This window comes from Aspergillus alliaceus (genome assembly GCF_009176365.1).
Source record: "Aspergillus alliaceus strain CBS 536.65 unplaced genomic scaffold BDW43scaffold_6, whole genome shotgun sequence".
Classification (NCBI taxonomy): Eukaryota; Fungi; Ascomycota; class Eurotiomycetes; order Eurotiales; family Aspergillaceae; genus Aspergillus; species Aspergillus alliaceus.
Window position 1 is genome coordinate 537583 of NW_022474689.1, and position 22108 is coordinate 559690.

The following is a 22108-nucleotide window of genomic DNA, read 5'->3' on the forward strand; positions in this document are numbered from 1 at the left end:
TTTCCGAGTCTCGGCCATACAGTAAATTGAATACTGACGTTTTCGTCACCCTGTTCTCGTTGCGAAAGTTCCCAAAGTCAACAATGGTAGCCTCGAAGCCTTCGCAGGCCCCTCGTGCATCCGGGGATAGTGTGTCTACGTTTCGAAACGGTGCCAGAAGCAGCACAATATCTTTACGCTTAAACTGGGCCGCCCGCAAGAATGGCGTACAGCCGAAGTTGTCCCGGATTCTCCGCTTCAGGTCCGGGCGCTCCAGGAGAACTTCGACGACCTCAGTGTGCCCTGCCTGGGCCGCCAGATGCAGTGGTGTAACACCATTCAAAAGCTGGCTGTTAATTCTGGCCCCAGCGTGCAACAGAATGCGTACAATCTCCTTAGCGCCCTTATCGCAAGCGTTATGCAACGGAGTCCAGCCACCATCACTTCTGGAGTCAACATCTGCACCGTGTCGGAGTAGAAGCTGCACAATATCGTCCCAGTCGTGGGCTATGGCGATGTGGAGGGCACTTTTGCTTCTGACCTCAATTGCATTTATGTCAGCAATTGGCCCATGTGGCCTGGTCAGAAGCAACTCTGCGAAGCGCAACTTTCCTGTCGCGCAAGCCCAGTGAAGCGGAGTCCGACCTAATTCATCTCGGCCGGCTTCACCATCGATTTCGCAAGCTGTTCTCAATAGAAGCACGATCACATCCTCCCCCCAGTTGCAGTGCTTATCCGCTGCCAAGTTATGTAACACGTTCCTTTTTCTGTTATCTTTCGCATTGACGTTCGCGCCTCTCGCAATAAGTACTTGAAGCACATGCCAGTGATTCTTCCACGCGGCCATCATCAACGCCGTCCGACCATCCTTATCCGTAGTCTCCAAAGGCGCGCCATAATCCAGTAGCAGCTGCACAATGCGGACGTGATTTCGCTCAACGGCGCGCAACAGCGGTGAGGGACGATTAGTCGCGGCAAGTGGAGAGGGCTTATTACTCGCATCCTTAGGGTTCGCACATAATAAGTCGAGCAGATACCGCGTGGCGACGATGCATCCGCGCTCGCAACTTCGCATAAGTCCGACTCGCAGAAAGTTGTCACTGTATTGGCCATTTTCATGGGCCAATTCGATAATGTGTCTCAGCGCCTCGACGCTATCGTTTTCGGCCGCCCGCAATAAGCGCGGTTCCAGGCGGTCATGGCTGTCACTAGCAATGCTGGATCGTGACCTAGACATGGTCGAGCGGATGTCAGCACCGCATTATCTTGGTTTGTGTAGGATTGCGACACGGTGAATGAGCGCGCATTGAAGTTGGAACGGAGGAAAATGGTGATGCTGACAGCAAAAATTGCGGAAAAGTGCGTAATTAGCGTAATTACCGCGCGAGAAACAATACGAAGTCGATCAATTAAGCATTGGCCCAGACAGCAAGTAGATTATTTAGCTGCATGTCTTTGAAGCCGATCCGCGATAAACTCCCCCTATTCTGCGACACGGCTTGTTAGGGTCTGAGCACTCCCTCTTGCTTTTCCTTCCTTTCTTTCCCTTTTTTTTTTTTTTTTTTTTTCTAAAAAAACATTCTGGGCCGCCATAATACCGCATTTAATGTCTAGCTGTCGTGGGAGAGAAGAGGATGGGAGCAAAACGCACGCCATATTCCTGTGCAGCCGTTGCTGTGCCCTCATCCATCGTTTCGCACTAAACGAGAGGGGCAGGTTTAGCGCGGCTCGCGGACAGAAAATCCTGTTGGCGAGGTGACGGCTTTCCGATCGACAACTTAGCAAAGTATTTCTTTGATGGAAGCATTGGCATGAAAGTGGCTGGGAATATGGAGTAATTTGGTCCAGACATCACACAAGAAATCTGTAGATCGCCTGACACAGATGTGGATGGAAATTGACCCTGAGAACACACTCGGCAAAGGAAGTCCTATAGTCTGATGTTCAGGAGTAAAGTACCTATAACAGGAGTTATCATGTTGCAGGATTCCCCATAACAGGAGGGATTTATTATATTACCAGTCCGACAAGGACCATTAGTTCTATCCGGCTCATAGTAGATAACAACATCAAATCAGACCGTCTTTGGGTCCGCAAAAGAACCTCAAGGAATCCGCCAAAATATAGAAAGACAAGGGAAAAGAAGGATGGCGTCGCTGGGACACGAGGAGAGGTATGAAGGAACGTTTTGTCAAAGAAAAAAACAAGAGATATTCAAAACCATGGCAGCCATGCCATTTAGTTTAATGCACGCTATGGTCAAGGTAAAGTAGTACCCATCTTCACTTTCAATTCAGGGCCTGGATTCAGGGAGTTTCGCATTTACACCATGCCGGCCTTTTGGTCCAGGTAAATTTATGTGCGCCCATAATGGTCAATAACAGACGTTAAATACGAACAGGAGGGTGAAAAGGGAAGAAGTATTAAGAAGGGTCCATAGAGACGAGGAGAAGACACGAGAGCTGAAAAGCCATGCTGTTAATAATGCAAGATAGGGAAGAAGATCCGTGGCCTTGATGTGAGAGGAAAAAAAAGAAATTTTTGAGGTTTAAAGAAAAAGAAAAAGAAGCTCCGGTATTCCAGTCAAAGGGCGCCGACCAGACATTATAAACGCTAGTTCATAGTCTTTATTTTTTCCCTTTCTGATTTGGAACCTGCTTTAAGATGTCATCAAAACTCATGTTGGGATTGAACCTGCTGATAGGCCTAGCAGGTGGGTCAATTGGAGCAACGCCGGCCGGTAACGGAAGCGCCTCTAGACCTGGATAGATGGAGTGTCGATGTTCCGCTCGACTTCTCACTGCAGGAGAATTCGTCCTAGGAATGACAGGTGGGGGTGTGAGGCCATTGCCCCCTGGTGCCAAGAGGGGAGTGGGTTGTTGCTCCGCCGATGAACCTGCAGATGATTGTTGGGCCTGGTATGGTGAAGACAACGACGACTCGTTGTCGTAAGGGTCCTCAACCGTCGGAGGCGCCAGAATGGCATCCTTCTCCGCCCACTGCTCTGCAACACGCCAGCAGTGACTACGCCGGTAGATGCCCTCCACGCCATTAATAACCACGTCAGAAGGCAAACTGACGACACCAGCCCCACCTGCAACACCAAACCAGCTTCGGGCTACCTTTCCGTCATTCTGAATCCAAGGAGCACCACCACGAGGAGCAATACAGAGGAAGTACTCTACCCCCTCGACGTATTTGACATCCTGCACATCTACCACAAGCAGTGGCAGAGACTGGATGACACAGTACAAGAAGATCCATTGGCCACATCGAAGGTCTATAAGATCGTTGATGTTCTTTCCATGGCCAGAACGACGTTCAAACTGCATAAACGCCTCGATAAAGGGTGTCGGCTTAAGGCTATCGCGAGTGTAAGATCCCATCAGGACGGCATTGATATCGGCATCCTTGAGCTTTTTGGTGTTCTTCTTGGCTTCCTTCTTGGCATCCATAGGCTTGCGCTGTAGCGGCTGGAGAGATGGAAATTGGGGAATATCAAAAGGAATGGGAGGCTGGACAGGCGGCGTGCTTCGATCATACTCGCTCAAGACTTGCCGAAGGGCCCTATTGGTCATTGTGTTGAGGTCATCCGTTTCCGACGGCTCCTCTACCCCCATATCTACCGTTCGAGTAGTGAGAGAAGTCCGGTCAACCAACATATCGTAAAGGTTTGCAAAGTCATTATATAGCTCCATCAAGACCTGGCGGTTCAAACCACTCTCTTCAAATTGATTTTTCTTGGACCGTGCCTTGGGGGGCCACGATCCAAATCTTTGCCGGTAGTACTGAATTGTATGACGTCGCATCTCCATAAATGCAGCCTTCCACGCTTTAAAGCGGATCACCTTGCTCTCGGCAGACGTGTTGGAGTTGGCAGCGCCAGCAAATGCTGAGGGGAAATCAAAGTCATTGAGCTTGCTGTATAGAACTCGGAGACGTGTATCTAGATCAATGAAGCCTCTTTCCAACCGTTTCTGTGTAGCAGCGCTGATGAGACCAAATTTAGGGCTTCTCAGCTGCTTCAGCTCATCCAGTTTGCCCACACCATGTACGAAGCCTTCAAGATACAGCGGGAAGTGACGCAGACGCTCTCCCAGAACAATGGCTTCAATCGTCTTCTCTCGGCTTTTGCGCACATCTGCCAAATGCAATTCGTCACAATAGTTGCCAAAGCTGGTGGTTGCAGTTTCGCCGAAGTTGGATCCGTCGAAGTTGGTAAACTCGAATCGAGAGAGTAGCGTTGCGACATCCATGAAGATGGCGAAAAGTGAAGGGGATCGGGGAGTTGCAATCAAAGACTGTCCTAATAAGAAAGCAAAAAGGTTGCGGAATAACAGCAGAGTTTCCGTGTCTTCTTGCGAAATACGACTATTAGGGCTAGAAACATCACTGTTCAGGGGAATTGGCAGATAGAGGTGAAGTTCCTGAAGATCGTCCTGTCCGTCATCTTCCACAAATGCCATCCTCCTACTACCGGTGCTGTCATTATCATCGTCTGGCAATCGGTCTTGAGGAGTCAGAGGCGGCGATGCAGGACCAGTGATGGGGCTTGCCAGTGACAAATTGCGAGTTTGCTGTTCAACGGATCCCGAATTCCGGGGGTCGGTTCCCCGGGCTAGGAAATTCAGGGATGGCGACTCGGCAAAGACTGTGGAATCGACTTTAAAGGCAGCAGGTCTGCCCGTGTTCTGAGGGAAAAGATAAACGTATGTGTCGCCATTTTCGTTCCACAATTCTGGAATCTATTGAGCTCCATGGTTAGTGAGCCCTGAACTCAAGTTTCATTGAGATTAAAAGATAGAGGAAAAAAAAAAAAAAAAAAAAGAGGACCCGTAGATTGCTACGTACTTGTTCCCCTCTCGATAGGGGTTCCAGGTCATATAGAATCTTCTGGTCCAACCCAGCAATCCAAGCGCTGGGTAATGAAGGACTTGTAGGCGCCGTTCTAGTGTCCACGGAATTTGCCCGCGCCCGTCCGGGCATCCAGCTCCGTCTTTTCGAAGGAGTTCCAGGACGTGAGTCGGGTCCAGTTCCGGGAACAAACAGCCCCGCGGAGCTAGAAGGCCTGCTTCCACTCCTTATGCGGCCTCTACTTTGGGGTCTCGAGTCCGGTGAGCCGGGCGCACTTCCGGCGAGATCCTGGTTCACCGCGAGAAGCGATGGGGGAGGTGGAAGAGGGGCATCCAGGTCGAAATTATCGTTCGGGCCGGGTGATATGGGCGTTCGCGCCTCTGAGTAGTCGACACTGATGGGATTGGATGCTAAACGAGCTGATCGCGAACTGCTTCGATGACGTCCATCCTGGGGCAGATGATCGGGGGAAGGCTTCGGAGCGCCGGGAGAGCCGGGCGACGAGGGAATCGATGCCTCTTTGTGGGATCCGAGGGAAAAAAGCGACGATATACGCTTGGCCGACTTCACCGGAGCTGACAGCATCTTCGCGGTTGCTGTTTGGTGAGAAAAAGGAAAGAAAGCGCGACGGTCAGTCCAGAGAACAATTCGACAGCCTAAATCGAAGCCCGGTGGCGGCGAAGGCAATCCAGGACGGGGTGCGCGACGAAAGTCACGAAACAGTGAGGTAAGAAGGAATGCTGAAGACCAACCATACGAAAAATCTTCTGGGTCGTGTTAAAGTAAAAGAATTCCCAGCGGGGAACTAGTCAGGTGGTGAAGGTTCCCCCGTTGGTTGGATAGATGGAATGGATCGGCAGGAGGGATCCGAAGAATGATGGGAGAAAGGTTATGATGGATGACGAGACGAGGGGGAAGGGGGAAGAAGATTATGACTGATTGATTGACGGGATGAGAGGAAGGGGTTGGGGGGAGAGAATTAGACAGAGCGAAAAAGATCCAAAGTTGCTCTGGAGAATAATGGTGGTTTATTTATTATTATGTGATTTTGTTATGAAATGGGTATGGGATACGGATTTTAGGTGTATTTTTAACCATGGGTGGAGCCGTGGTGGGAGGCAGAGAAAGGAAAAAATCGATGGTTAGAATAGAGGGGGTCAATGGAAAAAAAGAGAGAAAAAGTATGAGATCAGAAGAGAACCATGGAAAGTAAGGTAATAAGGTGTAAGATTCAACACTCATGTAAAAAATAAAATAATCAAAATCAATTCTATTATCACCTTTGTGTCTTAATACTTATTATATCCGTTACCCTAAACCATCCTCCACTCTCCCTCCCCTTGAACTGTTCTTATTATATTTTCAGTATGAGTACAGTATGTATGTATGTATATCATGGAGGACGCACTATTACTGTTTCTATTATTATCAGGTTATTTTGAATAGTCTGTTCAACACTGATGAATTTTAAATTTGCGGGACCTTGTCGTTTTTCTTTTATTTTTCTTTTCCTTTTCCATTTTTCTTTCTTTCTTTTACTTTTTTTTCTTATATTTTCTTTTTCCCTATGACCTTCTTCAAGGGCATTTCTTACGGAGTACTACGGAGTAAACGACCTGTATCACTGTTGTCCTCCTTGGACAGGCACCAAACCGGTTGGAGAAAGTGGGCGGGGGGGAATATTCGGGAGAGGCTGTGTATTTTATTTTATTTTTCTTTTCTGGTTCAGGAGGCTCAAGGATGGCATCATCTGTTGGTTGACACTGTTTGAATAATACTACACAAGGCAGAATTGTTACTGCGGTGGATTCTTTCCAGTGAGAAATTTACCTACTCCCGTATCCCCGGTCAGAACTTTTTTTATGAATTCCTAGGTATGTACTCCGTACTTTCTTTCACTCTCTTATTTCGGTATTCCCGACAATCATACCAGGCATCTGTCTTATATATCCAGCCTCAACGGATAGCCGAGCATACTTACTCCTCGAAGTAGTCTAGTTGGTAACAGTTTGAACCTCACCCCTGTCAACACGCTTTCTCTCGGAGCCCTTCGGAGTCTTCCATCAAGATCCAGAACCCTGGGTCGGTTGCCTATGGATCAAGTATTAGATTAACCCGTTTCTAGCTTGGATACTGTTGTTTCGAGAATAACATAGCTTAATGATAGACTGATTATATGTATATTATATATTAAATTTCATTATTTGTCTTCTTGAACATCGAGTTGCGCACAGCTATAATTATGAATTATAGTAATATAATACCCCGTACGGTTATGACTGCTGACGCTGACAGGTGGATAAGTTTTTCGATCCAGGGGTACTCCATGAGGCATGTCTTTTTGACTTTTCTTTTCTTTTCCTTTTTTTTTCGCCCCCAGATATTGTTTTTCACGTCGTGGTTTCGGACAGAATTCCAACCACTCTCCCTTTGCGTCTCCAATCGAAAGTCTAATTGATAAATTCTGTATCCAGTTAATGAGACATGAAAACTAATATATTGACCTCCTATTCAATTGCTTTAGTGGGGGGAAAAGGAATTAAATTATCTAGAAAACTGTGATTGAAGCCGTTGTGGGAAGGAAACCTTAGGAGAAAGAGCACGCTAAGAATAGCAACGGATCTATGGTACTCCGTCCTGCGTATTGTACATACGTACGACTACTACGTAGGTAGTACTCACCTCCTAGGTATCCTTCCATGGCCCATAACACATTCTAGACATTGTGGGCCGATTGGATAATGCATCTTGACGTGTCATTTCCATGATCAGAGTACTACATACATATGCTCTGACTAGAGTCTCAATGTATATACATAAATGACAAGTACTAGGCACCTCATCCTCATACTAGTAGGAACTTACTCTGCAAGTCTTGGAAGGATACACCAGAAAAATACCAGTACTGCAAACGAACCATCGGGATCCGGATGTGACCAATGATATTCTGAAGCAAAGTGAGTATTTTCATCACCGCCTTCCGCTATCATCCACCACTATGTCTTCTTGGCGTCCGTATGGAAGTAGTGGTCGCCAACTTGCCAGCTCTTACAGATACACTCCGGTATTCGAATCAATCTTCCTCGTGTCGCCGCTGTGTCTTCATAGGAGTCTATGGAGTGTGCGAAAGGATCACTAGGAAAGTGAAGCCAGGAGCATAGCCTTCAACGCGAACAAGCGATAGAAGGCAGTGTCACTGAATGACGTGGTTGCACTCAAGAGCACAATATATATTTATAGGCAAAGCTAGGGGAGGGTTGATTGACTGCTTACTACAAGTGCAAAAACTATTACCACTGGGTTATCCACAATCTTCATTGATAGGCCGAAAAGGTGATTAGATCGCTACTTATCCACATTCACTGCCTTCAGATACCTCATACGCGATGGATTCTTCAGAAGAGGTGAATCTTTTTCGTGGCTGGCCCAACCCCGCCTTGCTACCCATGAACGCCTTAGCTGAGGCCTCCGCCACAGTCATGGCTTCACCGACCATCCGAGTCCCGGCCCTATCATACGGTCCTGACGAGGGTTACCAACCGCTGCGAGAGCATCTTGCCCAATGGTTGACGGATTTCTACCAACCCCACAATCCTATCTCTTCCGAGCGTATCTGTATAACGGGCGGTGCCAGCCAAAACCTTGCTTGCATATTGCAAGTCTTTACAGATCCCTCCTACACCAGAAATGTCTGGATGGTAGCCCCCACCTATTTCCTAGCATGTCGGATAATGGACGATGCTGGTTTTGCGGGCCGTTTAAGAGCGGTTCCCCATGATGAGTCAGGTCTGGATCTTACATTCCTTCGTCAGGAGTTGGTGAAGGCCGAGGAGAAGGCTCAAGCTGAGGGGCGTCTTGAACCGGTATGACAGCCGAGAGAGATTTAGGGCGTATGTCCACTATCTTTTCTGACTCCCCCCTTGATAAATCGTACCTTCTTTATCTGACTACAGGAGTGATGGGGCTAATATGCTAAAGAAATACAAACTACCGAGGCCATGGACTAAAATCTACAAACATGTTATCTACGCCACGCCCACGTTTTCCAACCCGTCGACATTGACAATGTCTCTGTTTGATCGGGAGGGGCTGGTCCGCCTTGCGCGGGAATTTGATGCCCTAATCATCACAGATGACGTCTATGATTTTCTTCAGTGGTCACCAGATCCGCAGAATCCCCTAGCCCAGCCTGATAGGGCTCAGGTTCCCCGCGTTGTGGATGTAGATCGCTATTTGGATGGCGGTCCGAAGGATGAGTGGGGTAATGCAGTAAGTAATGGAAGCTTTAGCAAACTAATTGGACCTGGGGCAAGAACTGGATGGGCAGAGGCAACCAAAAAAGTTGCCTATGGACTGTCGCAAACGTACGTTCTGGAATACCCTTACGGTGTGAATGGTACGATTAACGGTTGTGGGACAATAGAGGCTCCTCACGGTCAGGAGGCGCGCCATCCCAGTTTTCGGCGGCTATCATCGCTCAACTCTTCCCCACGGGGGCTTTCCAGCGTTACGTGGACCTGGTCTTGAGACCGAAATACGCTGAGAGGTACTATCGCCTGATGTCCGCCGTCCGTGAGCACCTTCTACCCCTTGGTGTAACGCTTCCCTCCACGTCGACAGAGGCTGTGGGGGGGTACTTTGTCTGGATCCAACTGCCCCCACCGTTGCATGCGGATGAACTTGCGACCATAGCACGTCAAGAGCATAGGGTACATGTTATTGCTGGTAATCTCTTCCGTGTCCAAGGAGACCCAAACACCAGCAAGAATGATTTTGACCGAGGCATACGTCTCTGCTTCGCCTGGGAGGATGAGGAGAAATTAGCGGAAGGGGTGCGTCGACTTGCCTGCACTATACACTCTGCACTGAAATAAGCTCTACATCATACGACCAGGAAGTGTCGCGTGGGATAGATTCTCTTGAGATCGCACGGTCGCGGCAACCAAGGGTGGGCGGCGGATCGATCCGCTCCGGCCCTTGGGCAGTCACCGTTTGGGTATGCGATGTGGTTTGTGTAGCGATCATTGGTGCCAAGAAGGCCGCTTGTGCCAATTAGAAAGTGAAGAAGATAGGTTACTTAGGAACACCCCAGGCGTCAGGCATCAAATGACCTTTGGGCTGTGATGCAATTCTGCTCCCAGGGTGACACTGCGGGGTGCAGCGAAATAAACGAATTGACGATGCGGGTGACCGGTGCAGGTGCAACTGGATTTACAATAGATATGTAAGGTATCCATTGGTAAGCGACAAGTAGAGTGGAAGTTCAAGGGGTCGAAAACACTCATTCTTCGACCCCCGTTTAGGGGTTTACCACATTCTTGAAGCCAAGAATTTACTTGGAAATCCGATCATGGGTTTTGGATCCTCCATATTTATGGTTCTTGGATAGGTCAGGGGAGACTCTGGGCGGGAAATTAATTTCGTTGGGAATTAATCAGTAATAAACTTCAATAAATCCAATCTTGCGGCCGCATTGACTACCGGGGAAGTCATTGGTAGAAAGTCCGCCAGTGGACTCTTTGGTCGCGGCATCTCGGGAGCCCATTAAAGCTTGGCTCTTGCACGCTAGTATATTAATAGATAGTAAGTCACATCCGATCACCCCTGGATAACCGAGTGGGTCATCCTCTGGTGGTTTTCCCATACGCGTCGAGTATACTGCTCCTGGGGGCACGTCTGTGTGTTTTCATAGGAAGGAACATTATCTCAAACGAATACTACCAGACATTTGGTACTATTTCTGTCGAGTGGGTGCAATAAGATAGAAGGGGATGTGCAATCTCTCGTGGTGTGACAAATCCAACCTTGGTTACCTAGGTGTGGCGCTCTGTTGACACTCATAGCCCGAAGAATGTACATCCTCGTTACCGTGGCCAAACTGAGCTCAGTAACGGACTTAGGGTTGAAGCTCTCACACTTTCTCCTCCAATCAACCTACAAGATGGTGGATCTGTCTGGGATCTGTTCCATACCAGTCTCTGCGAATCCCTCGTAACCAGTCTCCATAGAGGATTCCTGAGAGAAACATAACCATGCGGTCTGTTGTGAAGCTGGCAACTACAGCGCGTTTTTCAACTTTTTGCGCTCTCGGAGGGCTTTAGCCTGTTTAAAAGAGGGGCCCATGCTAACCGTGGAGAAAAAATCAAAACAAAGTATTGGAGGAGAAAAAAAGAAAAAAAGAAAAAAAAGGAGCTGCGTACATAGCTTACATGTTCTACAAGAATCTGGCCACAAAGATATGTTGATCAAGGGCTTAGCTTAGCACTAGTAGTAGTCATATATAGTCTGCTGGATCTCTGGATTGGATGTCCAGGCCCTTTCTCTCCCCCTCTCTTCTATTCTTTCCTTCTCTTCCTCTCTCTTTTTGGCTTGATCTTGAGGCCAGTTGTGAGGGTGTATTCCGTGCACCTATTAACGGATTCATTCATTTGAGGGCTTGTATACTCTGCTGCATATAAATTGAATTTCTAATAGAAGGCGATCCTCGTCGACGCAGTCGTTCCCTCCAGTGCCCACTTGGTACGGTTCCCTTGTGTTCCCTTTAATCTACTATGCGCGTGTGTGTAGTCAAATGACGGATGGCTAACGGCACATAGTCCACCATCAATCGTTTCATCCCCTGACCAAAAGTGTTTCAAGCCTCGGTTGGTACGCCGTGATCAGTGGTGGTCATTGGTCACCCGGTGGTGGATCAGCCGTATTGATTGGCTCGAGGTTACCGATCATCAAACCCAGAAAAGGTTATTTCATCCTAATACGCGACTTGGTGGTGGAGTCTAGCCGTATTTACGGTAATCATTCACTGCTCTCTCTTGTGCCTGAAGCCTGACCATCACAATAAGTACTGGTTGATCGCTAAGGTCATTCATTTCACTCTCTTCCTAACTATTCGCTCATTGCTTTGGCTCTCCGGAAGCGTCTTCCCCTTGTCTTTTGTCTGTCCCTATTGTTTATTCTTTGGTTCATTCCTTTGTCGACCTCCCATTTTGGTATATAGTCTCCCAAGCGAGACTAGGCCTAGGGGGAACACTCTCGTTCTTTCTTACTTCGACACTTTCCAAGTGAATCTCTTTCTTTCAGCAGTAAACTCCGTCTGACATTGCCTCGTGACGGACATTAATCACAAGCCTTCCCTCAACCCGTGGAAATCAGCCGACCAGAATAGCTTCAGTACCGGTGCTGAGCTCTTGTTGGGACGTTAGATTGATATTGCACCAATTTCGCTCATTTAGTGAGGTCTCTGCTGGTTCAGTGATCTCCTAGCCATCTCCAGTATGGCGGCTCTACACACAACCATCATGCTGTTTCTCGCGCACGTTCTACTGCTTTTAGGACTGCCTGCTGGGCTGGTCAACGCCGTGCCCGTGGGTCAAGATACCGATGTCACCTCATACATAACCCCCAGAGCGGCGTCAGGCTACTGGGTTGGAACTATCAAACGCCAGGGTGCTGTGGCTTTTGGAAACGGCACGGACTACCAGATATATCGTAACGTGAAGGACTTCGGAGCTAAAGGTATGTCGTACGACTTGAGGTATATGGCGGTCGTACATGCTAATGATGAGCAGGGGATGGGTCGACGGATGACACAAATGCGATCAACCAGGCAATTTCGTCTGGGAACCGCTGTGGAAATGGTTGCGACTCATCTACCGTCACCCCGGCCTTGGTATACTTCCCACCTGGTACTTACGTGGTCTCCAAGCCTATTATTCAGTACTACTACACCCAAATTGTGGGCGATGCTTTGAATCTCCCTGTGATCAAGGCGGCTGCGAGCTTTGCTGGTATGGCAGTGATTGATGCCGATCCGTATAACAACGATGGCAGCAACTGGTACACCAACCAGAACAACTTCTTCCGCGCCGTTCGCAATCTTGTCATCGATTTGACCGCAATGCCTCAAGGGTCGGGAGCTGGTATTCACTGGCAGGTGGGCCAAGCGACTAGCTTGCAGAATATCCGCTTCGAGATGGTGAAGGGCGGTGGTGATGCGAACAAGCAGCAGGGTATCTTCATGGACAACGGCTCCGGTGGTTTCATGTCTGACTTGACTTTCAACGGCGGTAACTACGGCATGTTCATCGGAAACCAACAATTCACCACCCGGAACTTGACTTTCAATGACTGCAACACTGCCATCTTCATGAACTGGAACTGGGCGTGGACGTTCAAGTCGCTTTCCATCAACAACTGTGAAGTTGGCCTGAATATGTCCAACGCGCCCCAGAACCAGACCGTCGGCTCTGTTTTGATTCTCGATAGTCAACTTACAAACACTCCCACTGGCGTTGTTACCGCTTTCGCCGAGAAGAGTATTCCCATTGGCGGTGGTGTCCTCATCCTAGACAACGTAGACTTCAGTGGCTCCAAGGTGGCAGTCGCGGGCATCACCGGAAACACTATTCTAGCGGGCGGCTCCATTGTATCAAACTGGGTTCAGGGCAACGGTTATATTCCGAGCCAGGCGAAGAAGAAGCGTGCCCCACCGATGGAGGTGATCACCGAAACAGTTACGGAGACCATCAAGGTCTGCACTGCAGGCCACACGAAGGGCTTGTCCACGACCGCAACAGCTGCTCCTTCACTGTCAGGAGATTCTCGTCCACTGCCGAGCACTCTCGGAGGGATTCTGCCAATTCCTCCAGTCTCATCGAGTCTCCCACCCTTCGGCTCTGTTTCGCTCCCCGGGTCCCAGTCGTCCACAACCCAGGCCGCTGAGCCCACTGGTGCGCCCTCAGCCCCCGCTGACGCAGAACCATCTACTGCTGTTGTGCCAAACCCACAGCCTCCCACTCCCGTCCAGTCGCAGCCACAGGCTCCTGCTGGATCAACCGTGGCTGGATCCCTCACTCCTGCCGGACCCTCCCCAACCGTGCACTCATCCTCTTCCGTGGTTGTCGGCGGTTCCAGCTCGTCTTCGGCCGCTCATGGAGCAGACCACCACTGCTCTAGCAAAACGGTCACAAAGACTCGTCTCCAAACTGCTCTCCCTACCCACGCCAAACCTAGCTCCCTGACCACCGGTGGCAAGGTTTTCGAGCGCTCCAAGCCCCTATATGACAGCTATGTGTCCTCATCATTCGTCAGCGTCAAATCCGCCGGCGCCAAGGGAGACGGTTCGACCGACGACACAGCAGCGATCCAAAAAGTGCTCGACAGCGCCACCGCAGACCAAATCGTCTACTTCGACCACGGCTCCTATATCATCACTGACACAATCAAGGTACCCAAGAATGTCAAGATCACCGGTGAAGTATGGCCTGTCCTGATGGCCCACGGCGCCAAGTTCGCCGATGAGGAAAACCCCATCCCCATGCTGCAAGTGGGCCAAGTCGGTGAGACGGGCTCCGTCGAAATCACCGACCTCGCCCTGCAAACCAAGGGCCCAGCCCCCGGCGCTATCCTCATGCAGTGGAACCTGGCGGAAGATTCTCAGGGCTCAGCCGCCATGTGGGACGTCCATTTCCGTATTGGCGGGTCAGCAGGAACCGAGCTGCAGAGCGACAGATGCGCAAAGACCCCCAAGGAGACCACCAAGCCTAACGCCGAGTGCATTGCATCCTTCATGCTCCTACATATCACCGAGAAGGCCAGTGCCTACATCGAGAACTCCTGGTTCTGGACCGCAGACCACGAGCTCGACCTGCCCGACCACAACCAGATCAACATCTACAATGGCCGTGGCGTCTATGTCGAAAGCCAAGGCCCCGTCTGGCTTTACGGTACCGCGTCCGAGCACAACCAGCTCTACAATTACCAGGTCACAAACGCCAAGAACGTCTTCATGGGCCTCATCCAAACTGAAACCCCTTACTATCAGGCCAACCCCAATGCGCTCACCCCCTTCACCCCGCAGACCAAGTGGAACGACCCCGACTTCTCCTACTGCAAGACCGACGGCTGCCGCAAGGCCTGGGGTCTGCGCGTTATGAACACCTCCGACCTGTACGTCTACGGCGCAGGCCTCTACAGCTTCTTCGAGAACTATGGCCAGACCTGTCTGGATACCGAGTCGTGCCAGGAGAACATGGTCGAAGTCGATTGTTCCGACGTCCACATCTACGGTCTGAGCACTAAGGCCAGCACAAACATGATCACCTCGTCCAGTGGCGTTGGCCTTGTCCCGCAGGATGAGAACAAGAGTAACTTCTGCTCGACCATCGCGCTGTTCGAACAGTCATGATCTGATGTTCATTCATGGTGGTGATGTTTCCCGTTTCTTTTTGCGTTTACCTTGGCATGACAGCCCCCAACCCCGGTTGCTTTCTATCGGAGCGGACTAAAGTAAATCTTGGACTGGGCTGACGTGATTCAATGTACTTGGGTTGTTTTGTATGAGTCACGACTACGATAGAGGGACTTGGGATATGGAGGCAATTGCTCCTTTCTTCTTTTTGTTTCTTTTCTGTGGATACCACTTTTCTCTATGTTAGGCCATTTAGTAGACTTTTGGTTCGCGGAATAATATTATTTTATGGCTCTAACTTGAACCTTTCACTAATAACTATGTAAAGAAGATGAAGAACATCGAAACAAAAGAGAGAACCATGCAGTATTAGGGTCTACCGGATTGCCTACCACTAAGGAGTCATAAAAATCAATTATTAAATTATAGATAAAAACTGTCTCTACCTAAATGGCTAATTCTGATAAAGAACAGTTCTTTTTATTTAGTTAAGCCGAACCCTTTCTAAGACTTATTAGAACAACAGAAAAAATCAATACTAAACTAAAATAAACTAAGTTAGCGGACTTAGCTTTGCCATACATTATCTTAAAAAACTATAATATCTATCCACTAGAAAACTAGAGTTTTATAAGTTAGGATATGCGATCGTCGTTCTGGGGACCTTTTCGCTCTAATATTCTATTACAGCGTCTATATGTAATTACACTTTGTTTGCTATAGCTGCGGACGGGTTCAACAGGAATCAACTCACGAATCGCTCGGCCAAGTAGGAGTGACTGGAATACTGTGTTTTGCCTTACTATTTTTGCGAACCCGCGGGCAAGGCAACCCGTGACGTTTGCTGAGTTCATGGATGGAACCGGATTATTAGCACAATTCCACGAGGCGGAACGAATCGTGGAATCAGAAAAACCAAGGGTAGACACTGTTTACAATGTCTCGGAGTAGGCCTGCGGGGGTGGGTCACCAGGTCTGGTACGCATACACACGAAACATACCAGATGAGGCAGAAGGGGGAAGAACCACGCGCATATATCTAATGGCGAGGACAGTGCGGCCTCGGCGTGTTGGTTGATTTTAGGGCTTTTTCGTTGGGGCTATACATTGATCTCACATGACTACTGCATGGCGATTTGGGGGGCTTTTTATATAGCGTACGGCTTATATTCTGCTTCGCCGGTAAGCGCCTGCATAGTTCGACATTTCAGTACATAGTTAGGCTCATCAGGTTAATAGAATCTTGATTGATTGAACCAATTAGGGCTGATCGAATTGTACGCTAGACCAGATAGACTACCGAGCGAGGGGATATAAGGACGGAGACCTCGCTCAGTCTAAATAGAACCCTAAGATTGACCAAGAATCACATATACATATATCCAGAACCCATCGAGAAGCGAAGCGCAGATAAGTGGGTTTATGATTATGAGAGTATCAATCTCCTTTTCGAATCCGACTCCTGAAGCTGTACTGTAGCCGATGGCGCAGCATCGTCCATCTGGCTGATATAGTTGTATACTCATCGCTATGGGGCAAGAGAGACTCCATTAGACCATGATAAAATGCAGGCAAAATGGTCGATTTCCACAATTCATTGCTATGCCTTCTGTCCATCAAGGCAGTCGATATCAAGTTTATTGTCAAATCCAGGACAGTGGTTGGTAATGCAAACCAAGGCCATGCCACGGAGACGTAAATCTGACTGATAGTCGTATATCCCCTTACAGTGCTATTGCTCCTTTCACGGCCGTGTTCAGTCAAAGAGGCAGCAACATTTTGCAACACCGTCGGTAAGGAGTAGGTTTGGATCGTCGGGAGATTCAGAGTAGCGCCATACTTAACTTCAGGCACCTTTTCCTCTGAATTTTCCCATTTCCAGACGTACTGATCGTTTTCCTATGAGTAATGTCACGTTTCGTAGAGATTACCGGTAAATATGTCTGTTTGGGGATTGGTCCAATCGGTAGCATCTTTAGCTGGGAACGCGGTGCTGTCTGGGATATTGGTAGGAGGTAGCGTTTCTTGCGCAAGGGAATGACTGCTGAATCCCTAAGCCCAATAAAGGTGCCTACCGACAAAATAGAGTACCATTCTCCCATAGTCTTCGGAGATGACGTGGATCGATGGGGTACCAAAGGAGACCGAGATGTTGTATTCCCTGACACAGAAGGAGAGCACGCATTGCGTGATCTTGTGAAGTGGGTGTTCGTCCTTTAAATGAAACCGCGGGTTCTCAGCAGTAGTAGAAGCAAAATTTTACATGCGCAAAAGTAAATAAAGGCCTGTCGACGCCGACGTAAGAGGTCTTGTTGGGATCAACTCCCGAAAGATGACTGGACACCAATATGACGTCCTCCGGGACATTCACTGAGGAACCGCCATCTCCCTGATCCCTCGCAAGAATAGTTATACTCATGCTCCATCCATTTTGAAGGATTGTTGCACAATTGTTTCCTTGGGTGGAGGTCATATTCGGGTGGTAGTTACCATTCGTACAGCCAAGCAGTGTAGTAGTTGAAGTGATATCCTCGCATTTACTGTAGAAGTCCACAGACTGGAAGACTGGCCACGTGCAGTTGCCTGGCGTACATGTTGGTTTGATATCGAAGTTATCTGTCCAAATACCGGCATTGAGTGCCTTTATTACACTACTGTCCGGAAGCTCCAATTTGTAGAATTGATTCTGCTTCACAGCAGCAGCATCGTGGGGATTTGCAACTTCTCTGATGGGATAGCTTAGGAGTTGCTGCATGAAGGGGTCGAACACGAGAGCCGGTATGGCAATTAGAGCTCCGAGGGACACTAGTGAGCATGCTCAACGCTGAAACAATATTGTGATCGATCCCAGCGGCCCCGCGGCTAGCATCATCGAATGTTTGCATTTGATAAGTCTGTTCTGCCTGTGAAAGCAAATCCAGTTTAACTGCCCAATTTGCCGTCCCAAATATTAACGATGATTTGGTTTCCGTTGCAAGAACTGACACAGTGGTGTTGAGGGTCAAGCCATAACGCAAAGTAAGGAATTCTTTCTGGTCGTAGATTAACAGAATAACGAGTATAGCAATGAAGCAGAGGACGCTGAATATCACCGAAAATCTTCCCAGAACCATGTATTGAGAGATAACGTTTGCCACCGGGATGTATGTATTTGTCGAATGTTCGATTTGAAGGTGCTGGTGCTGGTGCTGGCGGACTAGGTATTAGTGAAGCGAATAGCGTACTCTATACTCTAGAGCATTGCTTTCGTTGTTCGCCACATCCACATCCACTTCTCGCACCCATTGGAGCTTTATGGTCAATTCGACCTGATGATTGTTACGCAAATGATTTCTATAGAGTCTGTGTAGGGGCTTTAATAGGGAAAATTAAGCACTGCAGTGGAGCTCTCCGGTATGTGTTAGAATTCCACCGCATCAATATTAATTGGGATAGCAGGGACCTCTAGCCTATCGCTACAGGATATCTACTTTTAATTTTCTTTCAATTGATACTACTGGAGATCTCCACATTGGTGATACTGTAAGTAGCCCATCTTATCGTATCGGAAGTCCTGAAGTCCCTTTGCCTTGGCGGCTAAATTCTTCCACGTCTTTCTCTCCAGTTTTCTGTCTTTCCCTCTTTTATAGTCAACTTCTGTGTAATCCGTATCTGCTTCTCTCGATATTCCCAAAGTAAGGTACTTAACACAGTGGGCTCTCATTTCTGCAAATATCATGTTGTGTCCCTCTTATATCTCTTTCTTTGGGTAATATAGATGAAAATGAGTCTCATGTCACGCACGAAGCACCATTTGAGGAAACGCACCCCCTACTAAATCGTGGCATGCAGATCGATATCATTTAGTTTAACAGCAATTCCACATTGCTCCTTCATTCTATACGTGGATCACAATCTCCTCCCAAGATGCCTTGTGAGTGCTTGCTAATCACTAGGGACTTGAGCCACTTGCCTCGAGGAATAGACCATAGCCCAACATGATGCTTTCATGTATGGCAATAATATCCGAAATGCCAGCGAGCTCCGGTTTGCTTGCATATTCGGCACCGTCATTCAATAGGATTCTCCTGTCCCGAAGAGGAGAAATTACCTTACTGTAGATATTGATATAATCTGACTAATTTCCCGATCTAGATGAAGTGAGTCGTGATGCTAAATAGCGGTGATCCCTTTACATTACAGAATATCAACCCGAACTTCGTCTGTAGAGTGAGGAACCTTTGCGTCCGTTGGCGGCTTTCGCTTTTGGTAGTTGGGGATCTCTTCTCGAAGTACTTTTTCGATCACATCATGCGGATAGGTGTTAAACAGGCCATTGATATGGGGTATTCCCGGACCATCTATATGATCGCAGCAGTCATTAGGGCACCCACCTAGTTGTTGTACCTCCCGAATTAGGTCTAGCCATAATCATAACACATGAGCCGCCCAGGGTTCTGAAACAGAACTTGAATAACCTTACTATTATATGTTATTATCCATTAGTAACATAATAATACTTGTATAAATTACATCGTAGCAAGACAATATATCAGTCGATTACTGGGAGTACATGCATTCGTAAAGCACAAATTTTCCACCTCGTATATACACCATAAACCGACCAATGGACAATAGCCACCCTACATACATACAAAGAGCAATTTGTACTCGATAGTCCACAAGAATAAACCCTACAATTCCTTCTTGAGGAAATGCTCCGGTTTATGCGTCGTCTCATAATCAACATGCACGTACGCCCTCTCCACGTCAGGCAGGGACTCAAGCTTCATCTGCAACTCCTCCGCCACGTCATGAGTCGCGCGAAGGGTGTCATTAGGATCCATAACAATATCGACCTCAACGAGCAAACGGGGTCCAGAGGTGTACGCGCGGACGGTATCGATGGCGGTAATGAAGGGAGAATGGGTCATTGCTATTGAGTGCGTATTAGTTCTCGGCCTTTCGATCCGAAACAAAAAAAAAGTAAAAAAAATAATAAAAAAAAATTTAAAGAAAAAAGAAAAAAAGAAAAAAAGAAAGAAAGAAAGAAAAGGGAAGGAAAGCAGAAGGAAGTAAAACAAGGGAAAAGAACATACAGATATAAGTAATCAACTGCTGCATCTTCGTATCAGCCGTCACACCAATCAAGAGCTGAAACTCATGGTAAGCCGTATGAAGCCACAGACAACTGATCAAGGCGGAGAGAATGATAGCGCCCATAGGATCAATCCACCACCGGAGTTTACTTCCACCCACGGACGTCAGAATACCGAACCCGTTAATTAAGAGATCATTGCGATGATCTTCCCACAGGATGCGGATCTGGGAAACTTGATTGCGCAGCGCAAAGCAGTAGACAAAGAGGGCGAACTTGGTGCAGAAAGCGACCACGACGGCGACAACAGAGGGGAGATGGAACGCGCCGGTCTCCGACTCAGAGCCCTCAGCAAGTTCGCGGATGGAGAAGGCGATCAGGATGAACGAGACGGCCGTCATGAGGAAGCAAAAGCAAATGTTTCCGGCGGTTTCGATGCGGGCCTTGCCGGCGGGAAACTTGCGAGGGTCGACGCGGTTGACGGCCTTGTTGCAGAGGAGCAGGGTGAGGTTGGACATGGGGTCGAAGACGGCATCGGCCATGGTGGTGAAGAGGGAGAGGGAGCTAGAAGCGATGGCACCGTAGAGCTGGAGAATAGAGAGGACGATATTCGCGGCGAAGGAGCCGTAGACGGCGATCTTGTATTTGAGCTGATTGTTGGTGTTGATTTCGCGGGCGTGGCGGACGTGCTCTTCGACGGGTTTAAGCATGCGTTCGATATTCTCATTTTGCGAATGGTAGAAGCCTTGGAGCTGTCTGGCAGTGACGGCGCCGGTTAATGCCTTCTTAGGGTTCTTGGTTGCGTGGAGGAGGCCAGTAGGAGTGCAGCTGTCGCGTTTACGGGCTGTGTTGGCTTGCGGGTGGATTTGTCGTATTTCCTCGTCGGTCTTGAGCTTGGATGCTAATTGGAAGGGGTCGTTCTCCTGTGTGTAGCGTGGTGGTGGTTGACCTTCTTCATCGCTGGCGCTGCTGGTGCGGTATTGAGGCGCTTGCGGTTCTAGAGCAGTGGTGGTCGCTTCATTGAAAGAGCGCTCTCGGGGGATATGAGAGTGAGGTTGGTGAGGGGAGCTGAAGGGGGAAGGGTGATGGGAGATGCTCTGACGGAGGTGTGATTCCTCCATTGTGACGAGTGTATGAATTGATGAATTGTAGATGTAGTGTAGACGGAGAATCGGAGAAGAGACACAAAAGAAGATTGGATTGGATTGTGGCTTAGCTTTACTGCGGGCCGCAGCAAAGTCTTGGCTCTGGTTGCTGATTCATGCTTATCTGATTAACTAATTGTGAACTCGAGTTAGAATTCTTAGCTAAAAATTCTATTTCTCTTCACTCCTATTTTGACTCCGGAAAAACCCCCACCATAGAAAACTAGAACAACATCATCAAGGGCTATACAAGCCACGTGGGCACGAGACCATAGACAACACTACAAGGACAGCAACCCGAAATCGTTTATATATAAGGAACCTCATACAATCGATCTAGTATTTACTCATAAACATTCGACGATCAATGCCGTTTTAGCACACCCTTGGACATAAACACCCGAAAACCGTCCGAGGAAACTCCATATCAACAAAACCTCCTACGCAAGCCAGAAACCACAAGAAACAAGCTTCTACCGAAGCATTAATTTATTTGCAACTCGCCGATCCGGTTCGACGCACCCGTTCATCTCTGCTGGTACTGCATCAAGATTGCAAGGGGTAGGGAACTCCAAGCTTTCCTCAGTAACGGACACAATCCCGACGGTGGACCGAAGAAAAATATCTCTCACAGAGATTCTGGTGGAGATTCACGTTTCAGTGTTAGTTTCATGAAAATCCTTCATCCGCGTTGAAGGTGCTCATGTATACGCCGCTTTGCTGGACGGGGATATCACCAAGGTCTCCAATGACCCTGTAGAGTGTAGAAAGTACGAGAAATGGCTTCATGGTCGGGGTCAGACAACTCCTATCGATATTACCCATACTCCCACAACTTAAGTGACCTATTTTTGAAAAAAAGTT

General features: G+C 48.3%; 4 protein-coding genes across 4 annotated transcripts; 2 read left to right on the forward strand and 2 right to left on the reverse strand.

Moving 5' to 3' along the window:
* Positions 1-2606: 2606 nt before the first annotated feature.
* On the reverse strand, positions 2607-5418 carry BDW43DRAFT_297632 (uncharacterized protein; the record flags this gene model as incomplete). The annotated part of the gene is made up of 2 exons (XM_032044426.1): positions 2607-4724; positions 4831-5418. 2 exons carry the CDS (start codon positions 5416-5418, stop codon positions 2607-2609), a joined length of 2706 nt encoding a protein of 901 aa, XP_031904097.1.
* A 2148-nt stretch (positions 5419-7566) lies between these two features.
* BDW43DRAFT_265036 (aminotransferase-like domain-containing protein) lies at positions 7567-10201 on the forward strand. Its single transcript, XM_032040739.1, has 4 exons — positions 7567-7790; positions 7888-8696; positions 8812-9197; positions 9257-10201. The coding sequence occupies exons 2-4, from the start codon at positions 8220-8222 to the stop codon at positions 9705-9707; spliced, it is 1314 nt and encodes a 437-aa protein (XP_031904098.1). The 5' UTR covers positions 7567-7790; positions 7888-8219; the 3' UTR covers positions 9708-10201.
* Positions 10202-11885: 1684 nt separating this feature from the next.
* Positions 11886-15247, forward strand: exgO (exo-beta-1,3-glucanase Exg0). The gene is made up of 2 exons (XM_032049606.1): positions 11886-12348; positions 12402-15247. Exons 1-2 carry the CDS (start codon positions 12108-12110, stop codon positions 15017-15019), a joined length of 2859 nt encoding a protein of 952 aa, XP_031904099.1. The 5' UTR covers positions 11886-12107; the 3' UTR covers positions 15020-15247.
* A 4125-nt stretch (positions 15248-19372) lies between these two features.
* Positions 19373-21235, reverse strand: BDW43DRAFT_265042 (cation diffusion facilitator family transporter). Its single transcript, XM_032040740.1, has 2 exons — positions 20101-21235; positions 19373-19937 (listed from the first exon to the last, which is right to left on the reverse strand). Exons 1-2 carry the CDS (start codon positions 21218-21220, stop codon positions 19696-19698), a joined length of 1362 nt encoding a protein of 453 aa, XP_031904100.1. The 5' UTR covers positions 21221-21235; the 3' UTR covers positions 19373-19695.
* Between the last annotated feature and the right edge of the window lie 873 nt (positions 21236-22108).